The following is a 13317-nucleotide window of genomic DNA, read 5'->3' as shown; positions in this document are numbered from 1 at the left end:
GTTCAACGTTTGTTTGTTTGTTTGTTTTTTTAACATAGAAAGATCGTTTGCAAACGTTAATCATTATTAATTAAATCACAGCCCTTGCAGCCATTGTGCTAATGCTTTATTTTAGATTATTTCTTTATTTTACATCTACTACTTCTATTTCTGCCTAAACACAAATAATGAAATTGAATTCAAGTGCATGCTTTTCTTTTCTTAAGCAGACATGATACTACAGAGAAGCCTCGTCTTGCTTCTCATATCATTTAATTTCCTCCAAGCTTTGCCAGAAGGTGAGTATACAATGAGCACAGTTTAACGACAGCCTGATTATTAAGATGACTGCATTATTCTCATTCAAATAAGATTATTTAAAAGTTTATTATTAGATTTGACTGTTTTTCCTTTCAAAATTCATTCTGCATCTCATTTTGGCTGTAGATGGTGAGCAAGAAGACGGGTCGTCTTTCGACCTGTTCGAAATCAGCCACATCACCCGCAGGACGCTGGGGGCCAAACAGTTCCGGGGCCAAAACTCCGATGCCCCTGCATACCGCTTCATCCGCTTTGACCACCTGCCCCCGGTCAGCGCCCCCATACTGAGGCAAATCCTACGACAGATGCAGAACAACGAGGGCTTCGTGTTCGTGGCCAGCATACGGCAGGACCGTGCCTCTCGGGGCACCTTGATTGGCTTCGAGGGCCCCGACGGCCAGCGGCAGTTCGAGATCGTGTCCAATGGAAGGGCCAACTCCCTGGACCTGGTGTACTGGGTGGACGGCTCCCAGAACATGGTTCAGTTTGAGGACGTGGATCTGTCTGACTCTCAGTGGAAGAACATCACCCTCCAGGTTCATGGGGAGAACGCAAACCTGTACGTGGGCTGCAGCCTGCTAGACAGCTTCATCCTGGACGAGCCGTTCTATGAGCACCTGCAGGCGGAGGGAAGCCGCATGTACGTCGCAAAGGGCTCCAGCCGGGAGAGTCACTTCAGGGTGAGACGGACACTGTTCAGTGGGTATAGTCGATCTGAGAAGCCCGAAAGGGTTTATCGTATTCCTAACATCGCTGGGAGAGTTCATTTTTCTTCCCCCAAGGATATTTCCTGTAAACTGTAGCTTGCCAGAGCGGCTCACTAGCCGTGGTCTCTTTGTGTGGAAAGGAATCTAAATTTAGGCCCCAAATTATCCCTTATGTGTGGAAGTGAGTCGGACGCATGTACAGCTGAAGTGTGCCTCTCCAGTACAATTGTTTCTTAATCTTTTTCCTTATGCCTGACTTTAAAACGTGCAACGTGTCCCAAAGTGCACAAGGAAGACTCTTCTTTTCCTATCTTCCAGGGCCTCCTGCAGAATGTGCGGCTCCTCTTTGACACCACGGTGGAAGACGTCCTGCTGAGTAGAGACTGTGAGGTCCCCAAACAAGGTTAGAACCAGCAGCCGTTGCAATTTCCACCCTGCGTTATGATGAGTCAAAGTAATTAAAGCTGCGGGACGTTTCAAGCTCGATACCTTGCAGATGTGATTAGGCAACCCTTCACATGCAACCCGCTAATGCACGGTGCCTGGGTTGTGTTAGGAGTGCTTCAAATGTCCGGAGCGTTTTTCCAGGGCAAACTATTTTGCGTTTTCCATTTGCTCCCTCTGTGGAATTGTTTTTTTTTTTTTAAAGTTGCATTTAAGTGGGGTCAGGGAGCTTGCAGAGCTTCATGTTTACGGAACAGACGCGTCAACGCGGCAGTTCGGGGGTCAACGGTGTGCGTTTTGAATGGAGGGAGATACAGATGCTCACGTTTTATTTCTATTGGCAGCGGACCTGGGAAAGAAAATAGAAAGTGAAACGCTATACTGCCGAGCGGTTAGCTCACTTCTCTCCGCACACCATCACATACACACACAGTGAAATCATGATTTGGCTGATTAGAGTTTCTGCTCTCAGCTGAAGCTTTGCTCACATGAGAAACCGTACCCCCCGATCTCCAGCCGAGCTCACATGAGAATGCCTGACCTAAGAGAGATTGTCTAAAGAATATCTAGATCAGCTTTCATGCAGGGGCACGTGCCTATGGTGGGACGGGGGGGGTCATGGACCAGGTCCGGGAGCCCTGCCTTTGGTTTGGTGCAACAAAGCAAATCCATATGCTGTGCGTGTGTGTTTGACGGAAAGGTTGTGGCATTCCTGCTGCCACAAGCAGGGTTGAGTTTCAGCTGAATGAGTTTATTTGTTTAGCAAATCTCACCAAGGCCCTGGATATTTTCTCCATGTTGGCTGGTTCTAGTCAGGGTTCGGCACTGGCAGCAGTCGAATGCTGGAAAAAAAAAATCAAGCCTACACCCGCTCTCAAGCTAGAACGAGAGTTGGTTAGAAGCAGCGTTTCAAGGAACATTTTTTAGGGAGAAAAGAATGCGTGAATGCTTTCGCAGGCAAGCGTGCGCGCGTCCATGCTGACACTCGGCCCGAAGCCCCGCTGAGATTCAGATGGATCCGGCAAGATTGAAAAGGGGGACAAAAACTAAATATAGTGGAGATTGGGACGACGCTGTGCGATTTGAAGGACATTTTGATGTAAACTCCCTAAACCGCCATTATTCTTCACCAATTTACGCAGCAGGACCCAGGTTTTACGTCCACCTGCGCATGAATGACGGCCGCTCCGGCCTCACATTTTCCTGATGTTCAGAAGGAATTTAAAGGGCAGATCCTCAAAATTCCATCCAGTCAATGTGAACTCTGCAGGGATTCAAGTAATACTCATTATTTTATGTGTTGACTGCAAAAATTTATGTTGCAGTCATGCTGGATGATCCAACTTGAAACCAGAGTTTATTTGAGGTCACACCAGAACACATAATATGCCTATAAGCAATAGTGTTGAGTGTTCCTTATATTGTGATGTTGTTATTAATGCACATTTGTGTTTGAGCTATTTGAGGACTGTTAAAAGTGAAGCTCTTTTAGTGTCGCCCCACTTTATAACAAGATCCAGAATCTTACACTCAACTAAACTCCATTATATACGTTTAATGTAACTCCGCCCATTTATGTTAGTAATGACTGACACTAGACTCATCTGCTCCTCTTTCTTTATTCTTTTTTGTAAATGAATCAGAGTGGTCATTGTCTTTCTTTCTTCTACTTGTGGCTGTCCCCCTCAAGGGTCGCCTCTCTTTCACTATGTCCATAAATATCCTCTTTAGTCATCCTCTATGTGGTCACTCCAGGCCTGTAAATCCATACTGAAGGTCTCTTTTATTCCTAAGGTCAAGGAGATGACCTCGTGGCCTTTTGTGTGCCCACAGGATCACTGGAAATCAGACCCTTTTTTTGTTTCAGCCAGCACATCTCTGATTAGCCATCACCCTTTGAGCGCTCACCCTGGCCCTCTTTCTGCCTCTACAGACCACGCGAACATCGTGAGCGAGAGCACGGAGATCGTGGACGTGAGTCCTTCCATCACCACGAATGTTATAGGTCAGAAGACAGATGAGGTGGGACCTGACATGTGCGAGCGCTCCTGCGAGGAACTGAGCACCATGTTCCAGGAGCTCAAGGGCCTTCGCGTCGTCGTCGGCAACCTCATTGATGGATTGCAAAAAGTGGTGAGCGCAAGTGTGTTTTTCTGCCTCGTGTTTGTTTTACTGCCGATCGACCGCCGCCGCTGCTGCGGCTGCCCACAGAAAACCAGCATTTTAGAGAAAATTGACATTTTAAGAAAATAAAGCATATCATTTTCAGCACGGTAGCCGGGAGGTAAGAGGTTGGAATTAGGTTACTAGGTAACCTACGCTGCTTTTTAAAAGCAAGCAATCTTTCGCCACAGGATTGTTTATAGATTCTCCTGTGATGACTGAAGCTGCTGGACTCGTGCTCTTGGCGGCAGCTTGAGTCAGACAGATTTCATGACATGTTACATGTGGATATAGGAAGTGTTCCCCTGGCAGCAATGGGGTCCCGTCTAATGTCTGGCTGTGTTTAAACAGTTCATGTGTTTCCTCTGAGAGTCTCCCGGCAATAAGAGAGTCTGGGTACGAACCTTGGGAAAGAAGTGCTCCAAAGGGTCCCTGAGGCTCTTCCAGACCAAGTGGTGTCTTAGATTCGAGTGCTACATATTTCTGCCTATTTAGACAAAGACTTTTGGGCTTTTTCATCAACTTACAGTTCCCAAGTGTTCGGGAATCCCGCCAAGGGTTGCTGGTTTCCAACTGTATTGGAGTTTAAGAAGAGCTTTCCCAAAAACGTGCAATAAAGTGAAACGTGACGCTTGAAACGTGAACAAATCTGAAGCAGATTTTTATCTTTTTGTCTGCAGCGTTTAAAAAAAAACACAACACAAACCTATATATTTGCTAATATTTGTGCTGATGCAGATGATCTTTAACTGAAAACACAGTTTTTGACTGCTAGACAACCATAACAAAGACTGAAATTCTGAGGAGATTGTTATTATAGGCCCAGCCAGATCAACATGTCTTTCATTTGGAGCAGATCATTTAGTCATGGAGCTGTAATTTAGTTAAGTCGGTGGCCAGTTGCGATGTCAGAAAAGGCTGAAAATCCACCTGCATTAGATAACATTTCAGTAAGGGTGTAGCAGGTGGAAGTCTCAAATTTTGTTGTCGTGACATTTACATCGCACACATTTGCTGCGTGCACAGTTACCGCTGCTCTCTGATCAGCTTTGGTCATGAGAAAGGATGTAACTCATCTGGTAAAAGATACACGTTCATTAACAATGGATTGCAGGGTGACGTGAAGATCCTGATGGTTAAGATGACTTGTGATCAGCATTGCAACAAATGTTTTTCCAATTAGTTCTAATAGCTTATTGAGCATTATTTAAGTTGGCACTGTTTAATCAACGTCAGTATTGCGGGATTCCGCTGGTTTCTTTTGCATTCTAAAATCCCGTTTGGACTGAAAATGTGGATGCTTTCTTTTCAGACGGAGGAGAACACCCTCATGAAAGAAGCCCTTGGCAAGATGAAGAACTCAAAGGAGAAAAACATGTGCTGGCAGGACGGCCGCCTGTTTGAAGATAAAGAGGACTGGATTGTGGACAGCTGCACCAAGTGTACCTGCCAGGTAGAGCCACATCAAACGTGCAGTCAGTGTAAACGTAGATGATAAAGCCCTGTTTCCCTCATGACAGGAGTCTAAGATTGTGTGTCACCAAATAACGTGTCCGCCGGTGGCCTGCGCCAGTCCCTCATTTGTCGATGGCGAGTGTTGCCCCGTGTGTCTCCGTGAGTAGTCGGATTGCTTCTGTCATTGCTTTGACGCCAACATTTGTTACTTAAAAAGAGCTGATTTGGACTCTTCATTGTTACCAGCTGTAGACAGTGACGACGGCTGGTCCCCCTGGTCCGAGTGGACAGAGTGCACCGTCACCTGCGGTACAGGAACTCAGCAGAGGGGGCGCTCATGTGACGCAACCAGTAACCCCTGTACTGGTCCTTCGATCCAGACTCGCAAGTGCAGCCTGGTCAAATGCGATAGCCGTGGTGAGGGGTCTCTTCTTTTACTCTGTCCCAGTTTTCATCTTAATTAAAAGGTGTTCCAGTAACCACCAGTCATCCAGACCAGTCATATTATCTGGAGCAAAGCAGGCCTCTGACTCAGCTGGACAATGATCTAAAACAAGAGTTCGACACGGGAGGAAACAGTGGAAAAAGCCAAGATTGAGTTTAATAGGAGTTGACATTCGCCAAACAAAAGAAAGCAAATTTCATGCCTTAGGAAGCAGTTGAAAATAGATCCATCTGAGCGTGGCCAAATTACTTTTAAAAGCTGTGTAGTGACAGTCAGTGCCCTTGTCTGCCATTTACAAATAGAAAAATGATGATGTGGTGGTGACAATGCAAGAAATATGCACAAGTAACAAAAGCCCTCCCCCAACATGTTGGACTTTATTTTCCTTCCAGTTCGCCAGGACGGAGGCTGGAGTCTGTGGTCGCCGTGGTCCTCCTGCTCAGTGACTTGTGGGGAAGGGCAGATCACCAGGATTAGACACTGTAATGCTCCTGTGCCTCAACTGGGGGGCAAAGATTGCGAGGGTAATGGACGGGAGACTCAGGTCTGCAGTGCCGAGCCGTGTCCCGGTGAGTATTTTATTAACTTTAGAGGCGGCACATCCTTTTACCGCGGGGTTCCTGGCAAGCATCCAAACATCTTCATGCATCATGGTTGCCCCCGAGGTAACATTCCCCATGTGTTTTGGGGCTGACCTCTTTTCTATCACTCGGGAAACGTTGACCCAAATCAGCTCAGCATGTTTCCTTTTCGGAACATTAGGCTCCACATTCCACACAGACACTTATCAGATTTTGACTGAAAATGTTAAAATATCCACAAATTTAGGATTTTAATACTTGTGGGCTCACCCCCTCTGTTTTCACTCAAATTAAAGGCTTGTCTCCTTTTTGTGTGTTTTATTAGTTGATGGTGGCTGGGGCCCTTGGTCTCCATGGGCAACCTGCTCAGTAACATGCGGAGGAGGTGTCAAAACTAGGACGCGTGAGTGCAACAGCCCCCGGCCTCAGTATGGTGGCAGGAGGTGTATCGGGAAAGCCGCTGACAGTGACAGCTGTAACAAAAAGCTCTGCCCCATCGGTGAGTTCACATTGTGTAACAAACCATAGAAACACGGGAACAATTTCTGATGCAACATCTGATCTGCTCACAAACCGGCGATTTGCATGGTATGAACTTGGTAAATTCTGGCTAAAATATTGGTGCCATCCATCCATGCAGCGAGTCCTAATGTCTAAGATGTGGTGATTTTAACTGTGCTGAACAACACAACTAAATGTTGGGGATAGTTTGGACACAGTGCCAATAGATCTCACAGGGGAAACAAGCTAGTATTAAAACATATGTCATAAGTGAAATTATTGTCACCCGAACCTCTTGCAGATGGCTGTCTGTCCAACCCATGCTTTGCCGGAGTGGAGTGCAACAGCTCTCCAGATGGATCCTGGGACTGTGGTCCATGCCCAGCAGGTTTCCGTGGAAATGGTACCAATTGTCATGACATGAATGAGGTGCAAATTTTGCTGTGTATCCTTATTACACTGATGTGAATTTCTTTTACACGTTATCAGCGTTTACCTTTCACTCATTTCTAGTGTGACATGGTGTCTGATGTTTGCTACAAAGTCAGTGGAAGGCAGCGCTGCGTCAACACCGATCCAGGTTTCCACTGTCTACCGTGTCCCAAGCGCTACAAGGGCAACCAGCCTTTCGGCATGGGTGTGGAGGCCGCCAAGAAAAACAAACAGGTGAACCAAACACAGAAAAGGGACTGACCGGATGCATTTGACACCGCGGTGTTGAAGAAAAAGATATATTCTGAGTGAAGACAGTTACAATTGTCTTGTTTTCATGTCGCATCAAAGTAAAGCGGTAAGTAAACTCCATATGGCCATCCCAATTTTCTGTTGCCTCAGGAGAAACTACATTTAAGACAGTGGCCTAGTTTTCCTAATCGATTTGGGGAGAAAGGATTTGTCTCATTGAAATTAAGGAGATCCGGTTACACAGTTTTGATCAATGGCCCGTTCTCTGCTGTCACTCTCTGCTCCATGAGCTCATGGAATGGCGTCCTCTGGTAATGACTGGCAGCTGTGGGTTTCCTGGGCCACCGCAACACAACAACAGTTGGTGGTACTGTGGTGTATGCTGCATTAAGTAGGATTTCATGTGCTGCATGTTTTCAGCCAAGTTGGACCGGAGCCACCCAGAGTGGACAAATAGAAAAGTTAAGAAAAGGACAGAATAGAAAGTCCAACAGTTTCCTCTTCGTTCAGGTGTGCGAACCCGAGAATCCTTGCAAGGACAAAACCCATAACTGCCACAAACATGCAGAGTGCATTTACATCAGCCACTTCAGCGACCCCATGTACAAGTGCGAGTGTCGCACTGGTTACGCTGGGGACGGCTTCATCTGTGGAGAGGACTCGGATCTGGACGGCTGGCCCAATCAAAACCTCGTGTGCGGCACTAATGCAACCTACCACTGCAAGAAGGTAAAAGAAGCAAAAGTCTGACACCTTGCAGGATTCCAGAAGGAGCCATAAACATTCTGTTCTTATTTCAGGATAACTGTCCCAGCCTTCCCAACTCTGGACAGGAAGACTTTGACAAAGATGGTCAGGGAGACGCTTGTGACAAGGACGACGACAACGACGGAATTCCTGACGAGACGGTAGGGCACGTGCATTTGTGTCGTCTCGTCATTCCGCTCGATCGGCTTCCTGACCAGCAGAATCGTTCCACAACAGGACAACTGCGGCCTCCTTTACAACCCCCGGCAGTTCGATTTCGACAAGGATGAGGTGGGCGACCGCTGCGACAACTGCCCCTACGAGCATAACCCTGCCCAAATAGACACCGACCACAACGGCGAGGGGGATGCCTGTGCGGTGGACATCGATGGAGATGGTAAACCACCGTGTTACAACCAGGTTTCACTGGCTCTTACTTTTAAGCTTTAAACCTTAAAAAATCTCATAATTTGTCTGATTTTTTTCCGCTCAGGGATCCTGAATGAGAACGACAACTGCCCATATGTTTACAACACCGACCAGAAAGACACTGACATGGACGGTGTTGGGGACCAGTGTGACAACTGCCCCTTGCTGCACAACCCTGACCAGGTTGGGAGCTCACAAAATCACCTGTTGCTGATCAGCTGCAGCAGAGAACGTGCCGATAACCTGCTCTCACATCTGTCTACTCATCAGACGGACGTAGATAATGACCTGGTCGGAGACCAGTGCGATAACAACCAGGACATCGATGAAGACGGCCATCAGAACAACCAGGACAACTGCCCCTATGTGGCCAACTCAAACCAGGCTGACCACGACCAGGATGGCAAAGGGGATGCCTGTGACTATGACGACGACAATGACGGAATACCTGATGACAGGGACAACTGCAGACTGACGCCCAACGCAGACCAGCTGGACTCTGACGGTGAGGACATGGTGTTGGACCGCATGGCTACACAGAGGCACAACTGCTAATGAGCATTTTTAAACATTTTTAACTGTAGCAGAAAATGGAGTTTGCTCATATCCATGATGACAATGACACTGAATAGCATTACATCACCACAACCATAAACCCTTAACGACTATTGCTTTTTATTAATGCGGTATATAAGTATCATACAATATTTTTTTTCCTAATAATGTCAGATAGTTGTTAAAATCAGGGACAACAGCTGGAAATCTGTTGACTGTAAATTATTTCAGATGGAGAATTTCTGGTTTAGATTAATGGCAGGTCACCTTTAAAACACCAGAATTATTAAAGAGACCTGAGCTGAGAAACTGTTGAGATGGTTGAACTTTCTAGCCAACACTTATAAAGTGCTATAAAGCTATAAATGTTGCGTTACATTGTTGTTTTAATGATTATTTCCACACTTTGCATCCAGCTCCACCGTAAGGTGTGAAATGTGGTAGCTGTGGAAAGAATCGACTCCAACTGGCACAGGTGATGTCATTCTGCATGACTTCACTGGTCAGTATTTTTATTTCCGTTAGGCTTTAGTCTTAATGAATCCACCATGCTGAACTAGAGCAGGGTTACCTGGAGTTTGTACAGCTGACTCTAACTGAAAACAGACCACAGAGAAAGACCGGTGCACCAGAAACACATTTTTCAGCGCTTGTCAACCGGGATTTGATGGAATTATTTGAGGTCCCTCAGAAATATTAAGGTTTGTGGCAGCACTTCGGCATTTTGGATTAGATGCTGGTACATTTTGATCCCCTGGCCAGTAAAACTAGAGAAAGGCTTAGCGTCTCGGACAGGTCTGAATATCAGTTAAAAATTATGTTTTTCCTCTGTCAACTTGGCAAAGTTGGACTTTTTTCCACTCTCCTCCTCGGTGAACTAGGAGGAGCTCTCCAACCTTTGGAAAATATGGTTTATAGCAGGAGGCTTTAAGCATTAAGGCTTTAAGGTTTAACCTGTTAATCTCACTTTTGTTTAACAGGTGATGGAAGAGGAGACGCCTGCAAAGATGACTTTGACAATGACAGTATTCCAGATATCCTTGACGTGTGCCCAGAGAACAATGCCATCAGTGTTACAGACTTCAGGAAGTTCCAGATGGTTCACTTAGATCCTAAGGGAACCACTCAAATTGATCCCAACTGGGTGGTGAGACACCAGGGCAAAGAGCTGGTCCAGACTGCCAACTCTGATCCGGGCATCGCAGTAGGCGAGTTTCCCCCTTTTAGCCTCTTTTAGTAGATCTCATTGAACCCTGAGGAGCCACTGGTTTCATGGTCATGTTTCTTTCACAGGGTTCGATGAGTTCAACGCCGTAGACTTCAGTGGGACGATGTACGTCAACACGGACCGGGACGACGACTATGCGGGCTTTGTATTCGGCTACCAGTCAAGCAGTCGGTTTTACGTAGTGATGTGGAAGCAGATTACACAGACGTACTGGGAGGACAAGCCCTCAAAGGCCTTCGGCATTTCCGGCGTCTCGCTCAAAGTCGTCAACTCAAGCACTGGGACTGGGGAACACCTCAGGAATGCTTTATGGCACACAGGCAACACCCCCGGGCAGGTGGGCGGCATGCTCAGTGCTAGTTACCTGTCTTTTTTTTGTAAAGCTGTAAAAACATTAATGGTCATTAACGGTTTTATGTAGGTGCGCACTCTGTGGCATGACCCCAAAAACATCGGATGGAAGGATTATACAGCTTACAGGTGGCATCTCATCCACAGACCCAAGACAGGGTTTATAAGGTGAACAAAGGTTTTTAACTGCTACGTATGATTGAACGGACAGGTTTTTGATCTTTTATTGTCTTGTGCAGGGTTGTGGTCTATGAAGGTAAACAGATCATGGCCGACTCGGGACCTATTTACGACAAAACGTTTGCTGGAGGAAGATTAGGCCTGTTTGTGTTCTCTCAAGAGCTGGTGTTCTTCTCCGACCTCAAATATGAGTGCCGAGGTTAGTGCAAATGTTTTCTCTTCATTTTCTGGACGGGAGCAAAGAAAAAACAAAGACTTGAAAAGCGGTGCTATTTTATTTATTTATTTTTTAAAACCTCGAAATCTTTTTCAAACCTCAGACAAAGCGGAGTTGCCACCAGTGTTCATAAGGTAATTAAAGATGGGGTTATGTGTTGTTTATGGGCGGAAGCAAGAAAGAGTCACGCTATGTTCCTGTCTGTCTGCTCACTCATCTCAAATGTCTGTGTTGCATCGTGAAAGTCCCCGTGTGTCATCATGGCCAGAACTTAAGACATCGTGTTAAGTGCTAAACATTGGAAAACAGGCCTGCATTTCATTTGCACAAAGCTCCATTTGCACATGTTTCTGCTGCTTCCCACCATTTTGGCTTTGTGAGTGTCACAAAATGTCACACTAAGTGTTGTAAATGTTGCAGTACAGGGATGTTTTCTCTGTCTTTCCACAGATAACTGAACAAAGGCCGGCTTATGAAAAAAATAAAGGCCAGACGATAACAGATAAGAACACCAAATCCAAAGACTTTCCATACTTTCCATACTTCTCTACTGTGTTTTGCCTCAAACATCCACTGGAGAGGAAATCATGGTCATTTTCAGCTTTCCTGTTGATACGATTCCCAAGCTGGAAAAAGAGGATCAGCAAATTATCTACTTTTGACTCACGTAGTAACCAGTTTCTGCAACTTAAAGGGTCCATTGTACAGCACTCACATACTGTATATGTTTTTTTCACTTTCAGCATTTTATTATTCTTCTGTTATTTGCCTCATTTCCCTAATAAATGCAGCCCCGCTGACCTTTTGGGCTCTTTCATCCAAAAATTCATCCAAACTTGGTCCATTTGTTTTGCAATGCTCATTTGAAAGAATTTAGAAATGAGGGAAAAGAGGCAAATAAGGAAAGAAATTCCATGTATGCATTTCAGTTTTGCAAAGCGCAACTTCCAAGCGGAGACGTTGAACTCTTTGAAGACATTTACAAAGTCTTTTCATTTTAAACACTTCCAGTGAAGAATTTGAGCAAACAACACGCCATTTTAGTAAATGCCAAAGATGTTTATACTAAGTTTGTATTATATTTCCTTTTGTAAATTATTTATGCTCGGCTTGTTTCGTTTGCATTTTTACTAGACTTTGTAAATATTATTTATTTGTTTACACTGACAAAATGTGGAACTGAAGGACACAAATCTCAAGATAACACAAAATTGCTGTTGCCTGAAGTCAAACGTCAGCTGCTTTCAGTAATTGCGAAAAGAAAGGCGGCGTGTGTTTACGTATGGTAGCAGTTGCCAAAGAAAGTTGCCTAATTCTGCATGTCTGTTAAAGCTCCAGTGTGTTTATCGTCCTAGCTGTGCAGACAGGGCCTCTTTGTCCGGTGTGTGATGTATCACCTCAGTTTTCAGCTACCCCGAATCATCTGTGGGAGCTTTTAAATGCTCCTCCACCATAATTAGCCCGTGCATCATATTGAAACACTCTTTGTCTGTAAACACAACTGATCAAAGTGATGGAATCGGTTGAAACGCAGTAAAAAATAATCCACCAGCAGGTAGAGTTTCTCGGCGGTTCGGATGAGTAACAGGCACCATGTGAGGGTTTCCGTCACCAAGTGGAAGAGGTTAGCGGGTTTGACAGCGCAAAGGTAGAACGACGCCAGATGATGCACACAAATGACGTCCATCAGTCTCAACCCTCGTGGACGGATTTCGGTGGACTTGTGTTGGTTGAAAAGCAGTCTGGATCTGAAAAAAAAAAAAAAAAACGACAGCTGTGTGATTATTTTCTGTGAATGAGGATGTGTTTGTGTGCAACCTTCATGTCATTTGTATAGTATTTGTGTTGTTTGGTTTCCATCTTGTTCGTTTGTCTAAAGGTTGCAATGCGCAAAGTATTTTTTTTTTATAAACGTGTGTTGTTAGACATGCATTTTCTACAAACAGTGTAAGATTGTTCTTTTTCATAAATAAATGTCTTGTACACCATTGTGCGTGTTGTGTATAATAAATGGGTAATTAAACACTAGTAACTAAAATACATGCAGCACAGCTAATTTTGCTTCAGTGGTTCTTCTGTTGTGCAATATTACCTTTGGAGTTGGCGTCACTGGCAGTTACCTATCTGGGCATTCGTTAAAGGTCAGCTTTCGGCCCATCACCAGCTTTCCACTGGTGTTCCCCAAGGCCCGATGCTGGGGCCACTGCGCTTTGCCATATACACAACCTTGCTGCCAACAAGAATCTGCTTGCGTTGTTTTTCACACTACTGCTATGCAGATCACACCGAGCTGTACCTGCCATTTCCCTCAAATGAACCTCAGTCTCAGA

The 13317-nt window shown here is 45.3% G+C and overlaps 1 protein-coding gene across 2 annotated transcripts; it reads left to right on the top strand.

The window, feature by feature from the left end:
- Nucleotides 1-178: 178 nt before the first annotated feature.
- Nucleotides 179-12978, top strand: LOC115249601 (thrombospondin-2-like). Of its 2 annotated transcripts, XM_029835423.1 has the most exons (22): nt 179-278; nt 427-980; nt 1326-1410; nt 3385-3584; nt 4927-5067; nt 5135-5228; nt 5316-5486; nt 5907-6083; nt 6421-6594; nt 6898-7025; nt 7110-7262; nt 7791-8009; nt 8081-8188; nt 8265-8424; nt 8521-8639; nt 8727-8961; nt 9992-10219; nt 10305-10576; nt 10661-10758; nt 10830-10969; nt 11091-11121; nt 11438-12978. In XM_029835423.1, exons 1-22 carry the CDS (start codon nt 212-214, stop codon nt 11439-11441), a joined length of 3558 nt encoding a protein of 1185 aa, XP_029691283.1. In that variant the 5' UTR covers nt 179-211; the 3' UTR covers nt 11442-12978. The 2 variants fall into 2 exon arrangements, with proteins under 2 accessions (XP_029691283.1, XP_029691284.1); XM_029835424.1 differs by lacking the exon at nt 11091-11121.
- Nucleotides 12979-13317: the final 339 nt, after the last annotated feature.

This window comes from Takifugu rubripes, chromosome 4 (assembly GCF_901000725.2).
Source record: "Takifugu rubripes chromosome 4, fTakRub1.2, whole genome shotgun sequence".
Taxonomy (NCBI): Eukaryota; Metazoa; Chordata; class Actinopteri; order Tetraodontiformes; family Tetraodontidae; genus Takifugu; species Takifugu rubripes.
The sequence above is the reverse complement of the archived record's forward strand: the minus strand, read 5'-3'. Positions and strand labels throughout refer to the sequence as shown.

Excerpts from the sequence above, each read along its gene's own strand:
- LOC115249601 (XM_029835423.1), top strand. The coding sequence starts at position 212 with ATGATACTACAGAGAAGCCTCGTCTTGCTTCTCATATCATTTAATTTC. Across the intron at positions 5,229-5,315 it reads GTGTTGCCCCGTGTGTCTCC|CTGTAGACAGTGACGACGGC; the intron begins GTGAGTAGTCGG and ends CATTGTTACCAG. Across the intron at positions 10,970-11,090 it reads CCTCAAATATGAGTGCCGAG|ACAAAGCGGAGTTGCCACCA; the intron begins GTTAGTGCAAAT and ends TTCAAACCTCAG.